Source organism: Rhipicephalus microplus, chromosome 4, assembly GCF_043290135.1.
Source record: "Rhipicephalus microplus isolate Deutch F79 chromosome 4, USDA_Rmic, whole genome shotgun sequence".
NCBI classification, from domain to species: Eukaryota; Metazoa; Arthropoda; class Arachnida; order Ixodida; family Ixodidae; genus Rhipicephalus; species Rhipicephalus microplus.
The window spans coordinates 37,544,501-37,565,628 of NC_134703.1; the positions used below are offsets into that span (position 1 = coordinate 37,544,501).

Here is a 21,128-nt window from a genome sequence, read left to right on the forward strand (position 1 = left end):
TCTCTCCCCGAATGGAGTTATTGAATCATACGCCGGAAAAATTGGTGGCGCATGCTGTGGTAGTAGTATTTCACATTCAATTCAACAAACAAGCTCAATTTTCATCTGACTCCTCACAATCTGTCTGTTCGCTCCTACAACGAAACCCTCATTTTCGGCATGTTCTACCCACGTCAAATGAAACCCGAACTACGGCAAGCCATCCTGATGGTATAGTGCGTGCCTCCAGCTATCACGATTACCAGGCGCGCACATGCTCTTCGGCAGCTCTGCGCTTATATTCGCGCCTGTTCATGGTGATAAGTGGACGGCATGCACTATACCCACACGAAGGCTTGTCATTGTTCGGGTTTCATTTGACGCAGATAGTACATGTCTGAAGCACGCATGCATGAACAAATGCGCATACGTAGAGAAGGAAAATGTCCCAAGCGCACCATTTTTCTTCGTCCCAAACGTCTGTACGGCAAAAGAGTGACATCTTAATAGCGTGCACAGGGACATCGTTAAGGCATCGACCCCTATTCTTAGTGGGTCATAACAGACACGACCCGCAAATACGATGCGCACTGTCACATTGCCAACATTACAGCCCGTACCAGGCCGAATGGTGCGGGGAAAGGAGCGCCGAAGGAACTACTACAGAAGCGAACCACCATCAGAGCGAAAACGGACATCAGGTGCTCGCCGTTTCTATATGACGGGGAATACGGATTTGAAAGAGACTCCGCATTTCGGATGTTCAGCACTAAAATGAAGTAAACGCGTCATGTCAAAAAAAGAAGAAGAAAATAACGCGAGGATAAGCTTCTTTTGGCAACCAGCGTGACAAATGCGATTCGTCCAACCATTCGACGTTCCGTTGACTGCTGCCCTTCTTTTGCTTCTCCTTCCTTCCGTCTAGTTCCCTGCCATGATGGCTTTTTGGAAACACATTCAGGAACTTCCACGCCGCCTCCTACCATTGCGGCAGAAATAGCTTCTGCTCGACGCGGTGTTTTGCAGGAGGGTTGTTATGATCAATGTTGGCGGTGTGTAGTATGCGTAACGTTTTCATTATCACGAGCCGGCATGCACTAAATTCACTCTCCCTACATTTATCAAGCATCCTGTACAGAGAGTTAGCAAAAAAAGCAAGAAAATGCCCACCACCTCTGCGGTGACCCAGCCTTACGGAACTCTGTAGAAGTAGCACTATTTTTCTCATCCGCCATGGCGCGAAAAACCGGATGGCAAGGCGGAAAGAAAGCAGGCATGCTGTCAGCGTTTCAGAATCGGTCGGCGAAAATTGCGGAGCTCACTAAAACCCATTCATGAAATATACTTTCTACCTATGACTCACTGGGACTGCAGGTTCACCAAAATGTTCCTGAAGCAGACTCATTCAGACTTTCACTAAAATATTACTCACTCAGACTCACGACTCGTACTGAGTCTGAGGCCCGTGTTCGCAAGCGCTCCTCGACTCAAAACTCGACCTCAAGGGCTCCTTCAAATCTTTTCGCGTTGCATAAATCACGACGCGAAATAGTCCGCAAGATCCCCTGAGGTCGAGTTTCGAGTCGAAGAGGGTCTGTCAATACGGGCCTGATTGAGTCCGAGTGAGTCGACCATTAGTCCAGAATTAGCTTTTTTGATCATGATGTCAATGCTCTATAACAACCATATATCACGCAATCGCTGATTTTCTCGGCATCTTTTAATATCGAACCTTCAAAGTCTAGTTATGGACGGTTGCAAAGCAATGCGTACATTGTTTTTATTGAAAGAGATGACATCGCGAAGTATATTTATCAATAACTTTCCCGTAAAAATAGCTGAGGGTGGAGTTCAAGGCACCCCCTGACGTTATACACACCTCCGATCAATAATTAATGAAAACGGTTTATGAATGATGCTGCTTTGGATGTTGAGGTTGAGGTTGAGGTCAGCTGCTTTGGAATACGTGTGAACAGATGCGTGTATAAATGCGAGTTCAGCTAAGGCTCACAGTAATGCTGAGTGCGAGTAGATACGAAGATAGGTCGGCAAGCGAAAGTGGAACTCACTCAGACTCACACAAGAATTATATCTTGCTCTTTGCACGAACTCTTACTCAGACTAAACAAAATTTTAGTCCCCCGGATTCACTCAGATTCAGACCCAAGGCTCCATCTAAGTCACAGTGATTCCCAGTGCGTCAACTCATGAGTGTGTTTGCTGATCTACGCGTTTGATACCGTGCGCTTTCTTTCTCGCTCTCAAGTTGAAGAAGAAAACAGACGCGAAATATAGGAAAAACAAGCTTACTGATTTTTTACCACTGCCCCTGCATCCCGAACGCAGATGACGTGGGGGCCATACCACCTATGACGCAGCTAAAAGCACATAAAAGAATAAAGTCTAATAAAAAACCAGATGCGATCTCTTGGTGGGCTAGTCAAACCACTCGTTGTCCTTGCTGTCACTATGACTGTGGCCATGCCACCTATCGCAGACATTGAGTAAGCAATATGTAATGCCCATGGTATAAACCGCAAATGGTTAGGCAAAACTACCCAGGTGCAGGCTGTACCACAAGGCCCGTTGAGGTAGAAAGCATGGGGGACAATAAAACGAATTTCGGGAGCCTTACGCATCTTCAGCCACGAAGTCTCACAGGGCCATTAGCGAACTATAGGAACCACCTCACCCAACCCCATGTCGCCTACAGGCCCCGTAATTTTACTGTCATTTGAGGGGAAAAAAGAAGGCAATCCGCCAAGTACTGCGGAGAGCACCATTAGCAAATGCTTCAGCAGGGAGGAGTCATTCATTTAGGCAAATGGCCTAGGACTGGAAGGGAATGAGACATGCGTAGCACATCACTGCCGCGTCGACAGCACTTCGCCCCAATTAAAAAGAGCCTCCTGCATATATGCCACTGATGATGTGGGACGGAATTCAATTAGAGCGAATCCATCGTCAGGCTTCAAGAGAGCAGGGAGCTGCGGGTAAGACATTCATGAGGGTTGCTTGAAGACAAAAGTGATATAAAAAGGGGTGTCGCAATCAAAATAACACGGCTGGCCTACGAGACCATTAAGCTGTCTCACTGCGGTAGTGATGGCGGCTTGCTGGACAACAAATTGGAGAGTCCAATTTTATATTAAAATGCGTTGATCAGATTTCGTATTTATTGTAGGCACTTGTTGAACTAGCTAATACTTGGGCTAACTTCTATGCTAATCGTGACGCGCGTCCTCAGCGCGATTTGTTTTCCAGAAAAAAACATGCTTAATGCTTTCGTGATGCGTTATGTTCAATATTAAGCTTAGATTCATGTTTCGAAAGCAAATTGCAAAACGCTGTTTTAAAAAAATAATTTGTGCACATCCTGATGACTATTGCTTATTCCTTCACTCTGAATTCATCTACCAACCCCAACACTCTGCTATAAAAATAGGGGTATTTTCTGTATATATTTGTTTACACAATGCAGAATCTTTTTTATATACAAAACCTGTAAGTCGAATGCCTAGTTTAATTACGTACTTATTACAGGCCCCCTTTGTGATGTTCAGTAGCCGTTAGCTTGAAAAACAAATGTCATTTACTCCTAGGACGCGTGGTGTGTTAAGCTTACTTGGATAAGGCCATGAAGCAAATACCATAAGAAACCTTATAGTGGCGGAACGGCGCAAATAAGTTAGCATAAAATGAACGCTTTCTTCTGACCAAGGTATTCTAAACGGCGAAATAGTAACAAAGGTTGTCAATCTTAACATAATTGCTTCGTTTGTAAATACGAAAGAAAGCATAGAGGAATATGATAAATTATGACAAAGCGGGATCTGATAGAGGTGCGTGAATAGCATACTCTTAGCATACTTAAGCTGGTCACAGAGCTTAGTTATTTGTGCTTCAGTTCTTAGCTTTAAAAATACGACGTAATTCGTAGCTCCTTTTACAGCAGAAGAAGTATATATTTTTCTCAGTTTTATCACGTAATATATTTTTATTTCGGATACTATGTTAAATGCATATACGCTGAAGCACAACGCAGTTTATAAACGACAGCCCTAGCTGTGTATTTTGCAGAAACCGCCGTGTAAAACAAACATGAATGATGATGTACGCGCAGGAAAGTATAAGGGTGGCTGTTTGGCTAGAATGGACACAGAAGTCGGCGACGGATTAGGTGACCAAAATAGTTAACACATGCGTAGCCCATTAGCAAAAGCGAGTGACTGCTAACGCAAGCGGGTGGCCTTATATTCATAAATCATAATATTCATTACTCCGCGAACGCATTTTTGAAAAGCAAGCCGAATGAACCGGGAAAGGTTTAGTCTCTCGCACTATGGGCTATAGCTCTATATAAATAAAGGTTACGAAGCACTAAAAACGCTAATTAAGGCTTCGTTTTTGGCAAAGAGAACAAAAGTAAGGCAAGAGTAGAGCTACACTAGAAGAAAACATGGCTTGCTAACCAGCCACTGAAGTAATGATTTATTTGATGGCGCAGGACGATGAAATCGTAAAAAAAAACACGAAATTTAGCCGCTGCGAAGATAGAAAAAGTGTACTGGTGGTTGAAAGCAAAACCAACAATCTGCTTATTTCATCAAAAATTATGCTTATCAGAGCACAGCGCTCTTCTTGCACACGGTCCTATGGTCATCGAGCTGCTGACATCGCCTCGACTCGCTGCGTGAATCGTAATCATGACGAGCTTATAAAGGAGACACCGTACAGGTATCGCTTCGTGCTCTACAACGCGTTGCGCACCAAGGACAGATTGAATGTAAACGAAGGAGCACCGCCTCTCTTGTTTACCCTGTCTTCTCCCTCTCGCCGTCCATTATTCCCAACCCTGCTATGGCAGCGTTCCACACCAGCCCTGGCTTGGAAGATGAGAGTGCCGCCGTATTCGTGGAGGCGCAGATATGAGGCGCCTCGGAAGTGTAAGGAGCAAATCGGGAAGGCTGCTGAAGTACGATGGGCATTCCGGCGTGATGCCAAGGCCAGGCTCTTCCAACGCCGTCCACGCGCCGTCACCCGGGAAATCCCGGACACGCAAACAATGAAGGCAAATATGCGGCGCCTTCATCGTTTCTCTGCTTACCTCATCCGAGCCTTCACTATATAAGCCAAGATACCTCGTACTTTGCCTTCACACCTGGACTCTTTTCTCCTGGAGTTCATAAGTCGAGCACCGGTGGAACAGCTTAAAGAAGAAGCAAGGTATAATGTGGACGCAGTGAGCCTTATTGGTGTTCCGAAACTATATACAACGACGCTTAGTGTCGTGTCACCCATCGTTCTCGCAGTATTTTCTTTATTAGTTGTTTCGCCGCCTCTCTATTTACCCCTCACAGCCCGAAGCCAAGATCTCTGCCTCTCCAGACAACGTTGGCATGGTCGAGTTTACTTGCGAGCGTTTATGCGATATACGTAAACAGGAGCTCTGAATAATACACGGGGAACTGAGCGGCGTTCTCTTTATTTATAGGCACGCCATACCACTTCAGCAACATTGCAATGAAGTTGGGATCTGCTGTTACTGGACGCTGAACAACTAGTGCTACTGCACAGGTGTCGCAAGTGAAACAAGTTCACTATGGGTGTAAGTGCTACGGCCGAAGACCGTGGTGCAGCTACAGGCCACCAATAAATCACTAGAGGATAAAATAAAATCAATGTACTTCTCTTTATGGCCACTCAAACGGAGCTGATTCAAAGATAATCCTAAAGGACAGAGTTATGATTCACTAATTGCCTCAATCATAAACTCACAAATGTAAAAGAAAACGTTAGCATCGCCACACTGAGCTGCAGAAGCATGTAACTTGTATAGTAAGGATGTGACAGAATGAAGCCTGTCTCCTATTCATACCCCTGAAAACTTGCCGTCAGCGGCTGCACGTTTTCAGATACTCATTATTTGGTGTCCGCAATTCGTGACACAGACCGTTCTAACGGGCTCGGGATACATAGGCGTTTATTTCTTCATACATATATCTTGTGTGCATAAAGTGGCAAAAATAATGAGTCTGCGATTCCCAGCAGTATTAGGCCCCATGAACGTGTTCGAAATAGAACGTCACGGCAGTGACATGTTAGTTGAGGGATATGTCGAAAAATACATGTTATATATGGGCGCCTCTAAAGACGCTAATCTAATGCTGGTTCAAGCAGTCATCGAAAATACGGATTCTCTAGCGGATGAAAGCACATTCGCAGTTTTAAGTCTCTAATATTGGTATCTCTCTTGGATGTGTATAACGAAGGGATTCTTTCCCAAGCAAGCCCTAAGCAATCCATTAGGAGATGTGCCGTAATGTTTGCGTTGATGAGTTGAACACTGAAACTCCAAGGCAAAGAAAAACAAACAGTGGTATACCTCTTCAAACAGGCTCGATGTGAGCGCGACACTTCAGCACTTGAAAGCAGATGCTTGAGGGCTATTCTTAGGGGGCATTAAAAGCGTTTCAAAATGTTTGACGTCAATATTGGGGCAATACTTTCTCCACTACTTCTACATTTACCTCGATTCTTTGAAACCTAACAAATCCCACATATGCGAAAAGAAAGTGCGCTTACGCCGACAATCAGCGTAGTCGCAGAGGGAAAAAAAATTAGCGATTTAGAGTGATCTGGTTTGTGACGCAAGCTTTTCTTGTGGATAGTTTCACTTTCACAAAGAGAATTTTTCACTATGTGTTCACTTGGGGTTAAGCCGCGCAATCTAAATAGATGTGCACCACAGGAAAGTTAGGACAAGAAAAGTTGCAAACAAATGCCTGTAGTGATTGTTAGACTGTCAGTGTATATATACATTGTCCCTGTTTCGTCGGATTTTTTTGTGAGTGTTTTTTAGTTGATACCTCTCTGATAAGCTGGCGGTCGCTAGGCAAACAATTTATAAAGGCAGTATGAAAACAAAAGAGCGTCACTAGATTCGCTATATTTGCCTGACTGGAATGTGATTTGACCAAGCTGCATTGCAGACAATGAGCCCTTATCTGGGCTTGCACGAATTTAAGTGGCATACTCAAGCGAACATGCTTAGTGCTATCGAGTACCCATTAATAATCGTTCTATTTATTACTCGCACTCATGCCGGTAATACGCGTGCTCGTATCCAGTTTGATATGAAATAACAACACGAACAGAATCAAATGAGGAGTAGCCTCACAAAAAGCCAGAGGAAGAGTACCTCCTGTCAGCCCCCTTCGCCCCCCCCCCCTTTTTTTTTAAAGACGATTGTTTTTCTTGGAGACCTTCGACGCAAAAATTTTGGTCTGTCTGTCTGTCTGTAAGTTTGTCTGTTTGTCCACTCTTAACGGCACCGGGTTCTTAAGACTGCTCACCCCATCCGAAGCACCCACTAATGTTCCTCAAGATTAAGCGTTCGTACTTGTGCAATTGTCCATTAAAAAGCAATTATTGCGCATATATTAGGTACCATAACGACACGTATATATTCTGCATGTGCGTCTTTTACTAGAAAAGGCGTACATAAGTGAGTTTAAGGACCGTAGCGCTTATCATGCTGCGCTCATCATGCAACGCTTGCACGAAAAGGCGAGTGTTTCCAACGCTTTGCTCAGGCCAGACGGTGGTGGCACCTACCCGTCACCTTGCGTTCTACACCTCATCACCTCCGAGACGGGCGCGGACACCCATCTCAGAGCCACGCGCTTCGTTTTCCAAGCAAACTGCCAGATGGCGCTCATGTCTCACGTGTGACATGACTTGACGCGCTTGTTTGCCTACGCTGTACGCTCGATGCACTCTAACGCAGTACCTCCAGAAAACCATTCACCGATTTTCTCGCGCAGAACATCAAATACATGTTTTGTTCACTCTCTTCACACGCAAGACTATCGTCTTTCGACGACATTTGCAGATTAACATGCAGATACGGGGCCATTTTTTTTTTGTTCACAGACGCTGCGAAGGAATCGCCAAAAACGCGAAGATGTGTAGCGACTCAAAGACGAGGTAGACGGATAATGTTATTTCGGAAATGTCAGCGAGCGTGTGTCAGAAGCAGATCATACTTTAAAGCATTACTTGTCGCAGCGGGGTGAAAAAGGAAACACGAAGCGAAAGAGCGCCACGAGTGGTGAACACTGGGACTGATAGCAAGCCACGAAACGTTCCGAGAAATCAATGCACGTCGTCATGCCAGGAAAAAAAAAGGTATCACGCTATCTTAGAGCGTTTTCTTGACTTCTAGATTTCGTTTCTGTCTCCCTTACTTCGTCCTCACTCGGCATCTCCTCGGCTAACTTCATTTGTGCCCGACTCGGTTTAGGATAGCACGCTTTCCTGACAGTTTGATTTGACACACCCTCGCACGCCGATAATGGCATGTCTGCCGCGGTTAGATGAAGGGTTATGTTTCTGACGCCACATATCGGACGTTATTTATCGCCGGCGATGTCGGGGAAGCTCTGTTTCCGTGTCGATGAGCTCGACTCGTGGCCAGAGATCTTTCTTGTACATGTTGTGCCACCCCGAGTGAGCTCGTATTCTGCACGCGTCTTTCGGTTGTGGAAAGATTGGCAGCGAAAGGCGGGGTTCTCATTTCCCGTTTCACTTCTTTGTGTTTGCATGTATACTTGTTAGCTATCTGCGATGATCTAAAAGGAATCCGAACGACACGCCCGATACATTTGCGGGGTGGTGTACTCTTGAGAATACCTATCCTGCGTGCGTTTTGACAGACTCATTAAAACCATTTTTTTAATATAGACAAGAAGTGTTATCAAGCTCCAACTTGTTCGTACAAGACATCGAATATCCACGTAAATATCAGAAACTGAACACCGCTGAACTTAACGCGAATTCATGGAGTTGTTAGCAATGAAGATAAAAAGCGCCGCTGCAACGCTGTTGCGTTAGATGGGGAATTCAACTTATCTCTGCGGCATTCGTCAACGCGTGAGGACTGTTAATGACAAGAATGGCTTACTGATTTAGCTTGTAATATTTAATCTTCATTTTGTGTCGCCGGAAGAGAATGGCCTTCGAAGTGGATTTTGCTTTCAGGGAGTGTGTGTGCCGGATGTAGTTACATACGTCGAATATGCAAACTTGTTTTCGCAATCCCATGCTCTGGGCTACTAACTCGCTTATGTAGAAAACAGATTGCCATACTTTCTACAAAGCTAGTTCCAGTTTGTTTTTATTGTGCACGTTGATAGTAGTGCACATTGATTGTCCCCTTAATAGTATTGTGCATGTTGATAGCAAGATATAGTAGTGGATGGTACTTCGATTTGGCCGTCTTAGTGAGTCAACTGCAAAAAAAAAAAAGTGCCTATCTTAACGTTATAGTTCAAAAATGAACGAAACGAATTCAGTGGTGTGAAATCATACAAACATTTTGAAGAAGATAGACAAAAAAATGACGCCATATCTATGATGTGAATGATCATGGAGGAGCTTGCTCCGGAGGTTAAATTTGCTAAATCGTGAATCTGTGTCAGCTATAATCATAAACGCAATTTTAAAAAGACAATTTACCCAAATAGAAGTAATGCGGTGCCCTTCATTACGTCCGTTAGGAAAATGGTATGCCAGTTTTATAATATTGTTCATGAAGCGTTTCTAGCTTCGAGAAAAAGTTCTGATTTAGGATCTTAGGTTGGCACCTGAATAAATGAGAAAGTCAATATAGTCCGAAGCGTAATATCAAACAAGTAATCTTCTCTGTAGTTGTATTGTATAAATATTGCCGATATAACAGGAGATAGTCGACTTCAGCAAGCGCTAACTAAAGCTTTGAATCACTTAGCAAGCTCTAGCTCACATTAGCCTTTATTTAAACAGAAATAGGTGTCACTGAGCCAGCACCAAATGACACCTGATACAAGTAAGTCACAGTAGGTGCTAATTTGTGCTGCAAGTGCTTTCTGCAAGTGCAAGTGCTTTCTTTGCAAATGCAAGTGCTTTCTGCTGAGAATATTGAGGAAAAATAAAATGTGCTAAGTTAACACATGCTACTTCAAATAAAACGTGTAAAATGCGGCAGTTCAAGTATGCTGCAGGTACAAGTAGCCCTATGTTTCCGCCCCGTTAGACGGGAGTCTGTCACAACAAAAGTGTCACAGGACAAACTAAAAGCTCCACGTATGCAAAAGCTTGTCCCCGCCAGGCGTACGCCATGTCCGCCCCAGAGCAGTTTTCGACTGGCAGGTCAAGCTGTCCGAGGTGACGTTAGATGGCCTGTCCCTAAGTGCCACTCCCGATAGTGACAGACATCGCCTGCGTGTTTCTATTACGCTACTTTTGTGCGTCTAGCTTGGCTCCTCCCATTCTGTATCGATCGGCATTTTCACTTTGTGATGCATTTCGGCGTGATCTGCGTCATGCCTTCCTTCTTTCGGTTCGGTTGTGTTTGGTTTTTTCTGCTAGGTACAGTTGAAGTGGCCGGACACCTTTCACAGCAGCCCGAAGTTCCGTTTTCGTGTCACTGGAGAGACTGGTACGTCCGAAAAACAACAACAAAAAAATAAATGCGTGTTATAGTAACAGAGCGAGCTTCAGAATAAAGAGAGCAAAGGGTAAGAGTGACCGATTCTCTATGTCCTTTTCGCCGTATAATGAGAATCACTTCACAAAGAACCAAGGCAAAGGCAGCAGGTATGCTTTCTTTCTAAGCGGATTTATTCATCTTTTTCTCATCATTCCTTTGTAACATGCCAGTGTTGCTTTCGTTTGTTTGCTTGATACCAAGAGCCTTAAATGCGAACAGTCTTTCAGGTGCAAAGGGGGAGGGGGAGGTGTGTTATGCGGTGGGAAGTGTCGGCAGCATTGACGTGAACCCTGTCAAAAAAAAAAGATCTTAATAACACTCTTAGAGCTTGGGGATTATGAACTTCCATTATAGGACGTCTGAACAAGCTTTTTTTATTTACATGCGATTTTCACCCACTGTCAATCGAAACATTACGTCCACTTCTCGGCTTATGGGGACCACTTTGTGCAAGTCCACTAATACGCATATCAGCAAGAAAGCATAATCTCGAACTTTTAAGCCAGCCTAATGAACGCGCCAATCTAAACTTCTCTCTCCAAACCAACTTTTTGTCATGTTGCTCTATTTAATGAAAACTACATTATTTGTAGCTTCAGAAGATTATTACAAAGCAATGAAAAGGCAACTAAAGCAATTAAGAAAAAGAAAAATCTATAGTCGCTCGAGTGACTAAGCAGGAATAACTTGCTGCTAGACGCATGTAAACCACTCTGACTGAACTTTTGCCTCGTGTCGCTGACAGAGATTGCGGTAAGCTTTTCACTAATGGCACCGCTTTAACAGATAGTTTTCGATGGTGCTGTAAAATAAAAAACCACGTTCTGTCATTGCGGCCTGTGTCAGTAAAAGCATAGAGAACGTCTTTACGGTAACGCAAAAACTACATTCACAAATACCTATTTGGAGACTACGCAACGAGAAGAAAAAGACCGCAAAGCATCGTCGTCTCGATGGCTTGGTTTTGATAGAACTTTCACCGAAGCAAGTGGTTCCGGTTAAATGAAGGGACAAGCTTGGGGGTCGAACTATCCAGCAGCGTTGGTCATACTGCCGAAGCGACTGCAAGTCGTGCGCCGTATTGCCACTTGCCACGCGCCTTGTTTCTGATAACGCGCCTCTTGGACATAGCTATCCAACGCCATCTCACAGTGTAGGCAATCACGAAGCAAGCGAATCACTCTCTAGGGAAGGAAAGCGTCGATGCGCCAAAGCGCCACCAATGGCGCGTCACATCGGTGCACTGGTTGTACGGAGGAGTAATAAAACACTTCGAAAGCTCATCGCATGTACACGCGTAATACTTGTAACCGATGGTACGCCATAGAAGCTCGTGAAGTAAGTCTAAGACCAGCCAGCACCAGTGAGCTATGTATCAAAAGAAAAACTGAAAGTCGGACTGACTGACCAACCAGAAGCGGCACCGATTGAATCAGCATTCCTTCCATTCCCTTGCGAAACCTCTAGTCTAGCCGCCTACTCCGTCAGCCGCTGTAACACGAATTCATGAGAACGTCGCCAAAGGCAAGTCTCTTGCCCAGGAAGGAAGCGATGAAGGCAAGGCAAGGAAAAGAAACAACTGGTGCTAAGCCCGGAGAGGCAAACACCGGCACAATAGAAGAGCTTCTAGGAATCATGTTGATGGCGCGGCTACGTCGTTATCAGCGTTCGCCGACCACGCGCTCTTCTGCCCTTATATACGGCACGGTTGCGCGACGCTATTCATTTGCGAGATGGAGAACCTTGTCCATGGCGTAAGAGATCAAAGGAAAGTGCGATGCACTGTTGCCTTAGCCACCCAACGTGAGTAGTGCTGGAAGCCAAGTCGAGATGGTTTGTTAGCTCCCAAGATGTTAGCTCCAAACAATATAAAACAACTGCCGCAAATTTCTTTAGTGTTAGCGTAAAGAAAAAAATGAATTGCTGGCAAATAGAAGAAAAGTAATTTAGGTAGCGAAGTTGACCAGAAGGGTATCTGCTTTGCTACTCTACGTTAGACACTGAAGGAGCGCAGCTAGAAGCAAAAAAAAGGACTAAAGACACCTCGAGTACCAACTAGAACACCACGCGAGCACCCAACAGATCATGTGCGGTAGCGTTTTAAAGACGAAAGTTTTTTTTTGGGGTCCTTCGGAGCAAAACTTTTGGTCTGTCTGTCTGTACATTTGTCTGCTTGTCCACTTTTACCGAGACCCTAAATGGCACCAAACGATGTCCCAAACGGCCGACCCCACTCACAGCGCCCACCAATATTGCTCAAGATTTAGCGTTCATACTTGAGCTATTGTCAATTAAAAAGCAATAATTGCGCATATCTGAGGCACCATAACACACAAATCAATATTCTGTATGTGTGTCTTACAAGAAAAGGCATACATGAGTAATTCTAGGGGCCGTAGCACTTATCACGCTGTGCTGACGATGCTATAGACGCTTGCACGAAAAGGCAAGTGTTTTCAACGCTTTGCTAAGACGACACAGTGGTGGCACCAACCCGTCACTTTGCGTTCTACACCTTATCGCCTCCGAGACGGGCGCGCACGCCACGCGCTTTGTTTTCCAAGATAACTGCTAGATAGCGCTCATGTCTCACGTGTGACGTGACTTGATGCGCACGTTCGCCTCTGCTGCATGCTCAAGGCACTCTAACGCAGCACCTCCAGAATACCGTTTACCGATTTTCTTGCGCAGAAGATCAAATAAACGTTTTGTTCACTTTCTCCGGACGCAGGACTATCGTCTTTCGACGACATTTGTAGTGTAACATGCAGTTACGGGGCCAATTTGTTTCTTCTCATTTCGTCAGCATGCAAGTAGAACAATACAAATGATGGCCGAATTGACAGGATGGCCTGATCAATCCTGTAAATGGAACGAAAGGTAAATAGTATACACTCAGCCATGCAAGATGAGTCCCTGGAGCTTGTGGCTGCCTACAACGCCATTTGGGCTATTTCCTCACATGCCACACCGGTCAAACGAGTAATTTGAATGTGCAGACGGGGAGTGGCAGCCAAGCGACAAAACACTTACCACCACATAAACTACTAATGAAAATTTATCCGTCTGACGTAATCAAGAACTTCAAGCGCTTATGTGCTACCGAAATCAGGTAAATCCTGGATCACTAAGGATCACGACTGGATCACTAATAATAAAAAAACGAAACACATGGGCAGCAAGCACCAATTAACATTTCCGGACATAACGGAACCCATAAATGAGAAAGTGCTTAATGAGCCATTAGGAATAGCCACATAATATACATCGCACAGACACGAATCAGCTTCACTGATACCTGCTAGTGCTTGCAGTTCGGGAGGTGATTTTTATACTAAAGTGAATGCATATGGGATTAAATTAGCCTCCCCCCGCTATCTGTAAATAAAAATAACACCGCCTAGACTTGAACCAGCTAAGCTAAAGGCATTAGTTCACCTTCATATGAAATATTTTCCCTTATTAGACAAATATCATGATTCTGTAGGAATGTCGAGTGGAATGAGAAACGAATTATAACAAAAATATTATACGAATGAGCATGTGGTGCGAAATTGAAAACTGATTGATTGATATGTGGGGTTTAACGTCCCAAAACCACTATATGATTATGAGAGATGCCGTAGTGGAGGGCTCAGGAAATTTAGACCACCTGGGGTTCTTTAACGTGCACCCAAATCTGAGCACACGGGCCTACAACATTTCCGCCTCCATCGGAAATGCAGCCGCCGCAGCCGGGATTCGAACCCGCGCCCTGCGGGTCAGCAGCCGAGTACCTTAGCCACTAGACCACCGCGGCGGGGCAAAGTCGAGTGGAATGAGAAACGAATTATAACAAAAAATATTATACAAATGAGCACGTGGTGCAAAATTGAAAACTATCAAGAACATGATTCGCTTCTCTAGTGATTGAGAAAATACAGGTATGCTACAGTAGACATGCTTGGTTTATATACATTTTGCGCTAGCCAATAAAATAAAAAATATAATATATGACATGTGTAAGTACAAGAAACACAGCTAACAGTTAAGGCAAAGATAAAGTTAGATTGCGTTAGGGTTAAAGCGTGTTTGTTATAATGACTAGAAGAAACTGCATATGACAGTAACCAGCAATTGAACCCACGGGAACCAAGATTGCATGTAATGAAATACGCAAGGAAAGCGAGAAAGAGCTTCATAAGAATTCAAAGCATTATAAGAGGCGTGAATTACAGAAACTTATTGCCGACAGCTTGAAATGACGTAACACGTTGGTGCGATGTAGCATTTGCGCATGGTTCTACGCAATCAACGTTGTTCCCGTCATTTATAATCGCGTTCTTTCTACTCAGAGTGGGCTTATTTGATGTGAAGCAGCTCTTTGACTGACGTGCGTAATGCCGTACGCACGTGCGTGCAAACGAACGCGCCGCAATGCATTTCTCTCACCGCAGGTGTCGGAGCGGTGCCTAGTTGATCACGCCGCAGATGCGCGTTGACGTCCTCGCAAGCTTTCCTCACAGGTGCACGCTGACGTCACTTGCTCCACCTGCAGCACGCTCGCCACACTACCCGCAGCTACTGGTTTCTCCGCCCCCTCGCATCACACATCTCTCTCGTTTCACTCTCTCCCTCACCCGCAACGCTTGACCACATGTCGAGTGAAAATACTCTTTCGGCTCGTTTATCTTCGATACACGAAACCCCACCCGCCTCTCGTGTCTTTGCGTTTAAACAAACATTTACTTCAGTAAACGCTACACAGAGTTTCGCGTCAAAGTGTTCTTCCAGCACCCACGTCGAGGTCCGTTTTAACCGGGTCAACGCCATGTGCACCACTCCTGCTTCGCATTCTATCAGGGTTCCCTTCAGGGGGAAGGTTCACAGTTATATGTTTATTACATTGTGTTCGTAAAATTGCTCTATAAAGTAGCATGAAAGTCATGCAATCCCCCAATAATGAAAGGGTACAGTGGGCGCATAGCAAACTATCTCAATCAGGTTTATTCCAGACAAAGATAGACAGGGAAGAAAAAATACTTCCAAAGGAAAGACATGTTGGTTAACCTGGTTAACCAGAAATAATATTTCAGTTGGTTAACCTGTATTTTGTAAGGGGCCAGGTGTATCAAAGGATGAAAGGGATACATTCGACTATATGCAAACTTGAATTACTGAAGCCGGCCCACACAGTAACAAACAAAGAAAAACAATAACCCTTCTGTTTTGGTGCCCTACATTGCCCGAAGTTTTCCACTGTCTTGCAATATGCAAGTTTCAATGTTTCTTCTGTATTTTCGATCCGTAGCCAAGAGCTTAACGAAGGGACTATGCAGCCCTCCCAAATAAACACACCACTCAGAAACTCGGCGAAAGCGATTAAGCCGAAGCCATGGGTGCTAAGGGAGTTCGCGTTAAGCCTGGTTTCGCACACTTGCTCACACGTTCTCCTTTAAACTCACACGTGCAGAAAGTTTTTGCCGCAGTCTGTTCGGGGATGCATGCATGCGTAGAGATCTTCGGGATAGCGCACCACGTTAGCATGGTTAAGCTGGGCATTAGTGAAGCACAGCACTTCCTTAAGAAAAATGAGCTCACGGCTGCTTTGCGCGGGCAATAAAGAGGTCTGAGCTACATCTAAGATGAGGCTTGCGTTGTGTATAAGGAAATAGGGGAGAAAGGAGAAGTTCATTACCCATTAAGAACTTTGAGGGGATCGTTAGCCTAAAGAAGTCCGAAAATTTCCAGTCGAGGGTGATCACTCTGCTCGTGGAATACCATCCTTGTTTTCTTTAAGTACTTCAAGCCAACGGTAGTTATCAGAACATGGTATGTCACTTTTTTACCTCTTTGGTATGCCCTAACAAAGAAAAAAACTTTTAGTTCAGAGAACCGTAATGCTAGAGAAATGCAGTGGCGCATATGGCCTTACTGCTTGGTAAGAAAAAAAGTAACATAAAATAACACCTCCAACTCGAGTTTTTTTCGCCCTTTTCACCTGAGATGCTAGATCATGTAGATTCATATCTTTTAGGAGAGACCGCGCTGTTTTTACGATACTTTTGCTTTCTACCCGGGATGGTACAAAATTCTTTTTTATTGCTGTAGCACCCTTTTCACAAAACGTCCCTCTATCCAGGATTACAAAAAAGCTTTCTTTGTCTACCACAGCTAAGCGTACCTAGTACCTAGTACATATAAAATATAAGAAATGATACAGTATATGTACAATTTTTGTAATCCTGACAAGAGTGGTTTCTGTTGCCCTCTGTTCTGATACACATGCGCGAAAGTTCATGTATCCGCTTTAAATACCTTTTCTGATTAATGAACCTTCATTTGTGAGATCAAGCGCTGTTTTTGTCAGCTTCTTCTGTCCGTCCGTTTTTTAGTGCGCTTCAACAAAATTTTCAATTATAGTTCTGGCTCTATGAGAAACAAGCAGACACTACTCAACGTCCGAGTTGCTTGTTGAAGGAAAATGACAGACAGATCACTCAATTTTTACATTTGGCTAAAATCGCATTCAGACACTGGCGATATAAAACAGTTTATACAAAGTGTTATTGGACGCTAATCAACAATAACAAACTTTAAAACTGTTGAGCCAGTACTTAGCCAAGTTTATTTGACGTTAGACATTGTTCCCTCGCCAACAGTAGCTGGAGTTGAGCAGTGCTTGTATTACGTGAGCGAACACGATAATTGAATTTGGTCAATATTATCCGTCTTGCTCACTTACGGAATCGGAGAGGAAAATGCTTAAGAAGAGACTGAATTTAAGATGGAAGAGTGCTCTGGAAACTAACCCTTTCAGGCCCAGTGGTTCCTCTTGAAATCATCAATTTTGTAAGTCAGTCAGCGAACACCTGTTAAAAAAAGGCTGTTGTTCTGCTATATATGGCCTATTTTTAACGTCTGCTCTACACATGTTTCCAACCTGGTCTATACAACAGTCTGGTAATGTGAGAACTAATGAATTGCAGAGGTCATCACGCAATTTCCGCTATTCGCTGAGCTAGCTTTTTCATTTACCGCTGGCAACGGGGGGAGAGAAGCACTAATTTTCGTTCTGTATCAAAATTTAAGTTTTTATATCAGGTATTCTGCTGTCCCATGAAAGTATTTTTAGAAAAATATAAAAATAATGGAAATAATGATGTTACGTAATGAATAATTGTTAGATCCAGTTGACCTAATTACTACAGATTGATGAGTGAGAGTATAGATTTTTTTTATGTTTAACTTGCAGGTTCATTGGCGTCTCAAGAGGTAAAAAAAAACCGGGCGCTTGGACCGCGATGAAATAACTCGGGCCTGAACGGGTTGAATGAGTGAAATTACAATAAATCTAAGATTTTTGGCAAATACCTAAAATCAGTGAAGAGACAAGATCAGCTTACTGATCTTGCCTGAACCCCCAGACACCAAGTTCTGTCATTCGGAAAACTGCCTGCACTGCACCTGTAGTCAGTTTTCTCATGTAAACATAGTCTGTTTAATGGACTTCTTTGTGAAAGACGAACAAGCATTGCATGCCGAAACAAGAGCAGACCTGTCTGCTTATTTCCATGTGCATTTGAAACACGTAGCGTATCTGCGTGTTTTTTTGTTGTGGCCGAAGCTCTGCTTTTTGTTTTGCTTATTTCAATCATTAATTTACATGCATTACAAAAGTGCCTGCCATGAGGACGCGCAAAACACGCTTCGCGATAAAATTGTGGATGGTTGTTTTATTCTCGAAAACTCTTGTATAGCTCATTATTGTTTCAAGTTTGTCAACCCAAAAGAAGACAGCAACACAAAACTGGTAGATTTGCGATGTGCTTCGCTTTTGTTACCCCCCTTGTCTCTAGCGCAATGCAGACGTATACTGTAGTGAAAATGTGTATTCATTTCCAATAGTGTACATATACTTATGTGCACTTTAAATTGTCTTCGTCCTGTTTAGGGCTACAGTACACGCACGGACACCAAAACTCTGACTTGAATTTTTACTCCGAGAACCAGTTCTTGTTGTTCACAGCTGCTTGGTAAGTTGGTTGAAAAGTCGACGTAATTTTCACCATTCACAAACCTAGCGCAATATCTCTCGGACGCGTATGCAATCAGGGTCGCGAAGCTAGCTCCTAACCAAGGCACTGCCTCATATGCCTGAATGCACATTGGTATGTCAAGAGTTCAGTCTTATCTTTTGAAGTGCCCTTGATGTTAATCCGAGCTCGAGTCATAACTGCTATTCACTCCATAACCCATGTTCCTTCATGTAGTGTTTACTACAATAAATTTCATTGTATAAATAATATACGATCCTAGGAAGTAAATGCTACTTTTCTGAGTTGTGTGGTAACTATAATATTTAATTTTAACTGTTGATAAAATTTATTCCTGCTTACGTGAAATATTTAACACATCTGCGAGGCGGAAACCTTTGGGTAGCTGTGCTGAGGCGTTCGGTGCGGGAAACGGGCCTTTTAGGCTTTTACGCCTCACCGCGAACGACAAAAGTGCACCATTCGTCGTCGACATACAGCGTTGCACTCCGTGGAAGAAAGAAGAAAGCGCCCAATACTGTGGGTTTGCCGCAAAAAAAAACAAAGAAATGAAATTTGCTAAGACACGTTGCCGGGCTAGTTGGTTGGGGTTCATCGTTGGTTGGTTGGGTTCATAACTGGTGTGTGTGCGTTTCTCCTTTTGTGTCCTTGTCGTGGTGCGCTGTACCCTTATAAATGATGAAGAAACGCAAGCTATAACAGAGAATGCTAGAAACAAAGTTAATTAAAAACATCATTAATGAACTAACAAAAATCGCAGGGTTTCTTTTACACGATAAAGGAGGGAGTGCAGAAGAACAAGAACACAAGCGAGGAGCAAAGTACAGAAGACGAGTTCTAACTTCAAACTAAATTTTGTTTTCAGAATCCATGCTAACTTAATAAACATCAAAACACTGCATTGTCCCCACAGAAAGAACAACTGATGCAACAATAAATATCATGAAGCCACAACATCTTGATCACCCTAACGAAAAAAAAAAACACAAGATACACGCAAAAGGGAGCGCAATCTAACACGCTTTAAGCTGAAAACGGGCGAAATACGTTACGCATGCGTAGACGCGGGATTATTTTTTCTCGTGGGAAGCGCAGGTGCCAGGTTAGCCAAAGAAAGCAAACTGACAAGGTTGTAGGCGAATACGACATGAAGGCGAAGTTCAATAACATATAACTTCTCAAGAGCTGTGGCTTCGCATGCCAATTACCATCTTCTTTTCCTTTTCTTTAAGCCGCGCACTCTCCGATTTCGTTCGCCACCCCAATGAGAGTGCTATGACGGCATCACGTGGCTTTGCGTCGCTTGAAGTCCCACCAGAATTTGGTACATCCTGACGATGTCACACATTTCGTGATCAGTGGCGCCATGAGGAAATCATAGGGCGAGGTTATCTCACGATGATGGCTTTTGCGTCCCTCGTCCTCGATGACGTGGGATGGCCACCAACAACAATCCGAATCCTCTCTCAATAATTCTTCATATCTTTTGAGGTTTTACGTCGCGATACTTTCATATGATGATTAGGTGCTCTATAGTGGAGTGCTCCTGAAATTATGACCACCTGGTGTTCTTTAACGTGTACACCAATAAAATCTGTAGCACTTCGCCTCCATCTTAATACAGCCGCCGTAGTGCAAATTAAATCCTAGAACTCTCGGGTTACCCAGTGGTCAAGCACATGGTTATTAGACTTCCACGTTGGAGCCCTACACATGATGGTCGTGACGATGTTTATATTGCTCTTACTGAGAAAAGAGAAACAGAGTAGAAAATGCCTTAGAAACACATTAGAATAAAAGAAAGAATTATCTGTAGCGTATTTTAGGTAAACTAACTACTTCAACAAATAATCTCAACATATACACTTTGCTCCCAAAACTACGTTAAGCTGCAGCCCACTGACGCGTCAAAAAGAATCCTTCCGCAGTACATACAGGTATAACAACACTCTCCTTCTTTGTCTCTCGGTGGTTGAATAAGGAGCTCTCCATTTTGTTACCTCTTCCTATTTGTGCATCAATCTATCTTCTTATATCGCTGCCTTCAACGCAGACTTTTTGCACGGTAAAACCGAAGAGTGAATAAATCAGCACCCCAGAGCAAACAGGGCTTTCTTTTTCGTTTTTTTTTAATTCAGCCTGCTACCATTCTCATTCTTTTTTCAGGCGAGATGCCAAGTATGAATTTGTGAGCGCAAAAGAGTTCTAGAACGCAATTTTTGTAATACTTCATAACCCCTGTTCTTTATCTCCCTCTCTTTTTGCAACAATTTCTGTGCATTAGGACACTTGATGCGAACGGCTGAATTCGCATCCTGTTTTGGATGGGAAAAGGGGGAATGTTTTTCAGTGATAACACTTTATGGCTGTATAGTCGTAGAGATGTCAATGGCAAAACTTGGCTTCTCTGGTAAAGCAACATAGCACCGTTTTTTTCAATTCTTTTTCCCAGCAGCAAAAAAGGTGGATTCCCGTTCTCTATGACCCTCCTCTCCGACGCATAGTATGCTATAAAAAGCTCTATAAAGACAATAAAGTTATAACTCCGTCTGTGGGACATCTAAGTCACAATTGCGTAGTTT

At 43.7% G+C, this 21,128-nt stretch overlaps 1 protein-coding gene across 1 annotated transcript in view; it reads left to right on the top strand.

The window, feature by feature from the left end:
* The window catches only part of LOC142814339 (uncharacterized), a 104,802-nt gene extending 84,047 nt beyond the window's left edge, over window positions 1–20,755 (top strand). The window contains exons 8-9 of the mRNA XM_075893023.1: window positions 18,444–18,525; window positions 20,713–20,755. Of these exons, the coding sequence (XP_075749138.1) occupies window positions 18,444–18,525; window positions 20,713–20,755 (125 nt within the window). The remainder of the gene's footprint in view (window positions 1–18,443; window positions 18,526–20,712) is intronic.
* Window positions 20,756–21,128: the final 373 nt, after the last annotated feature.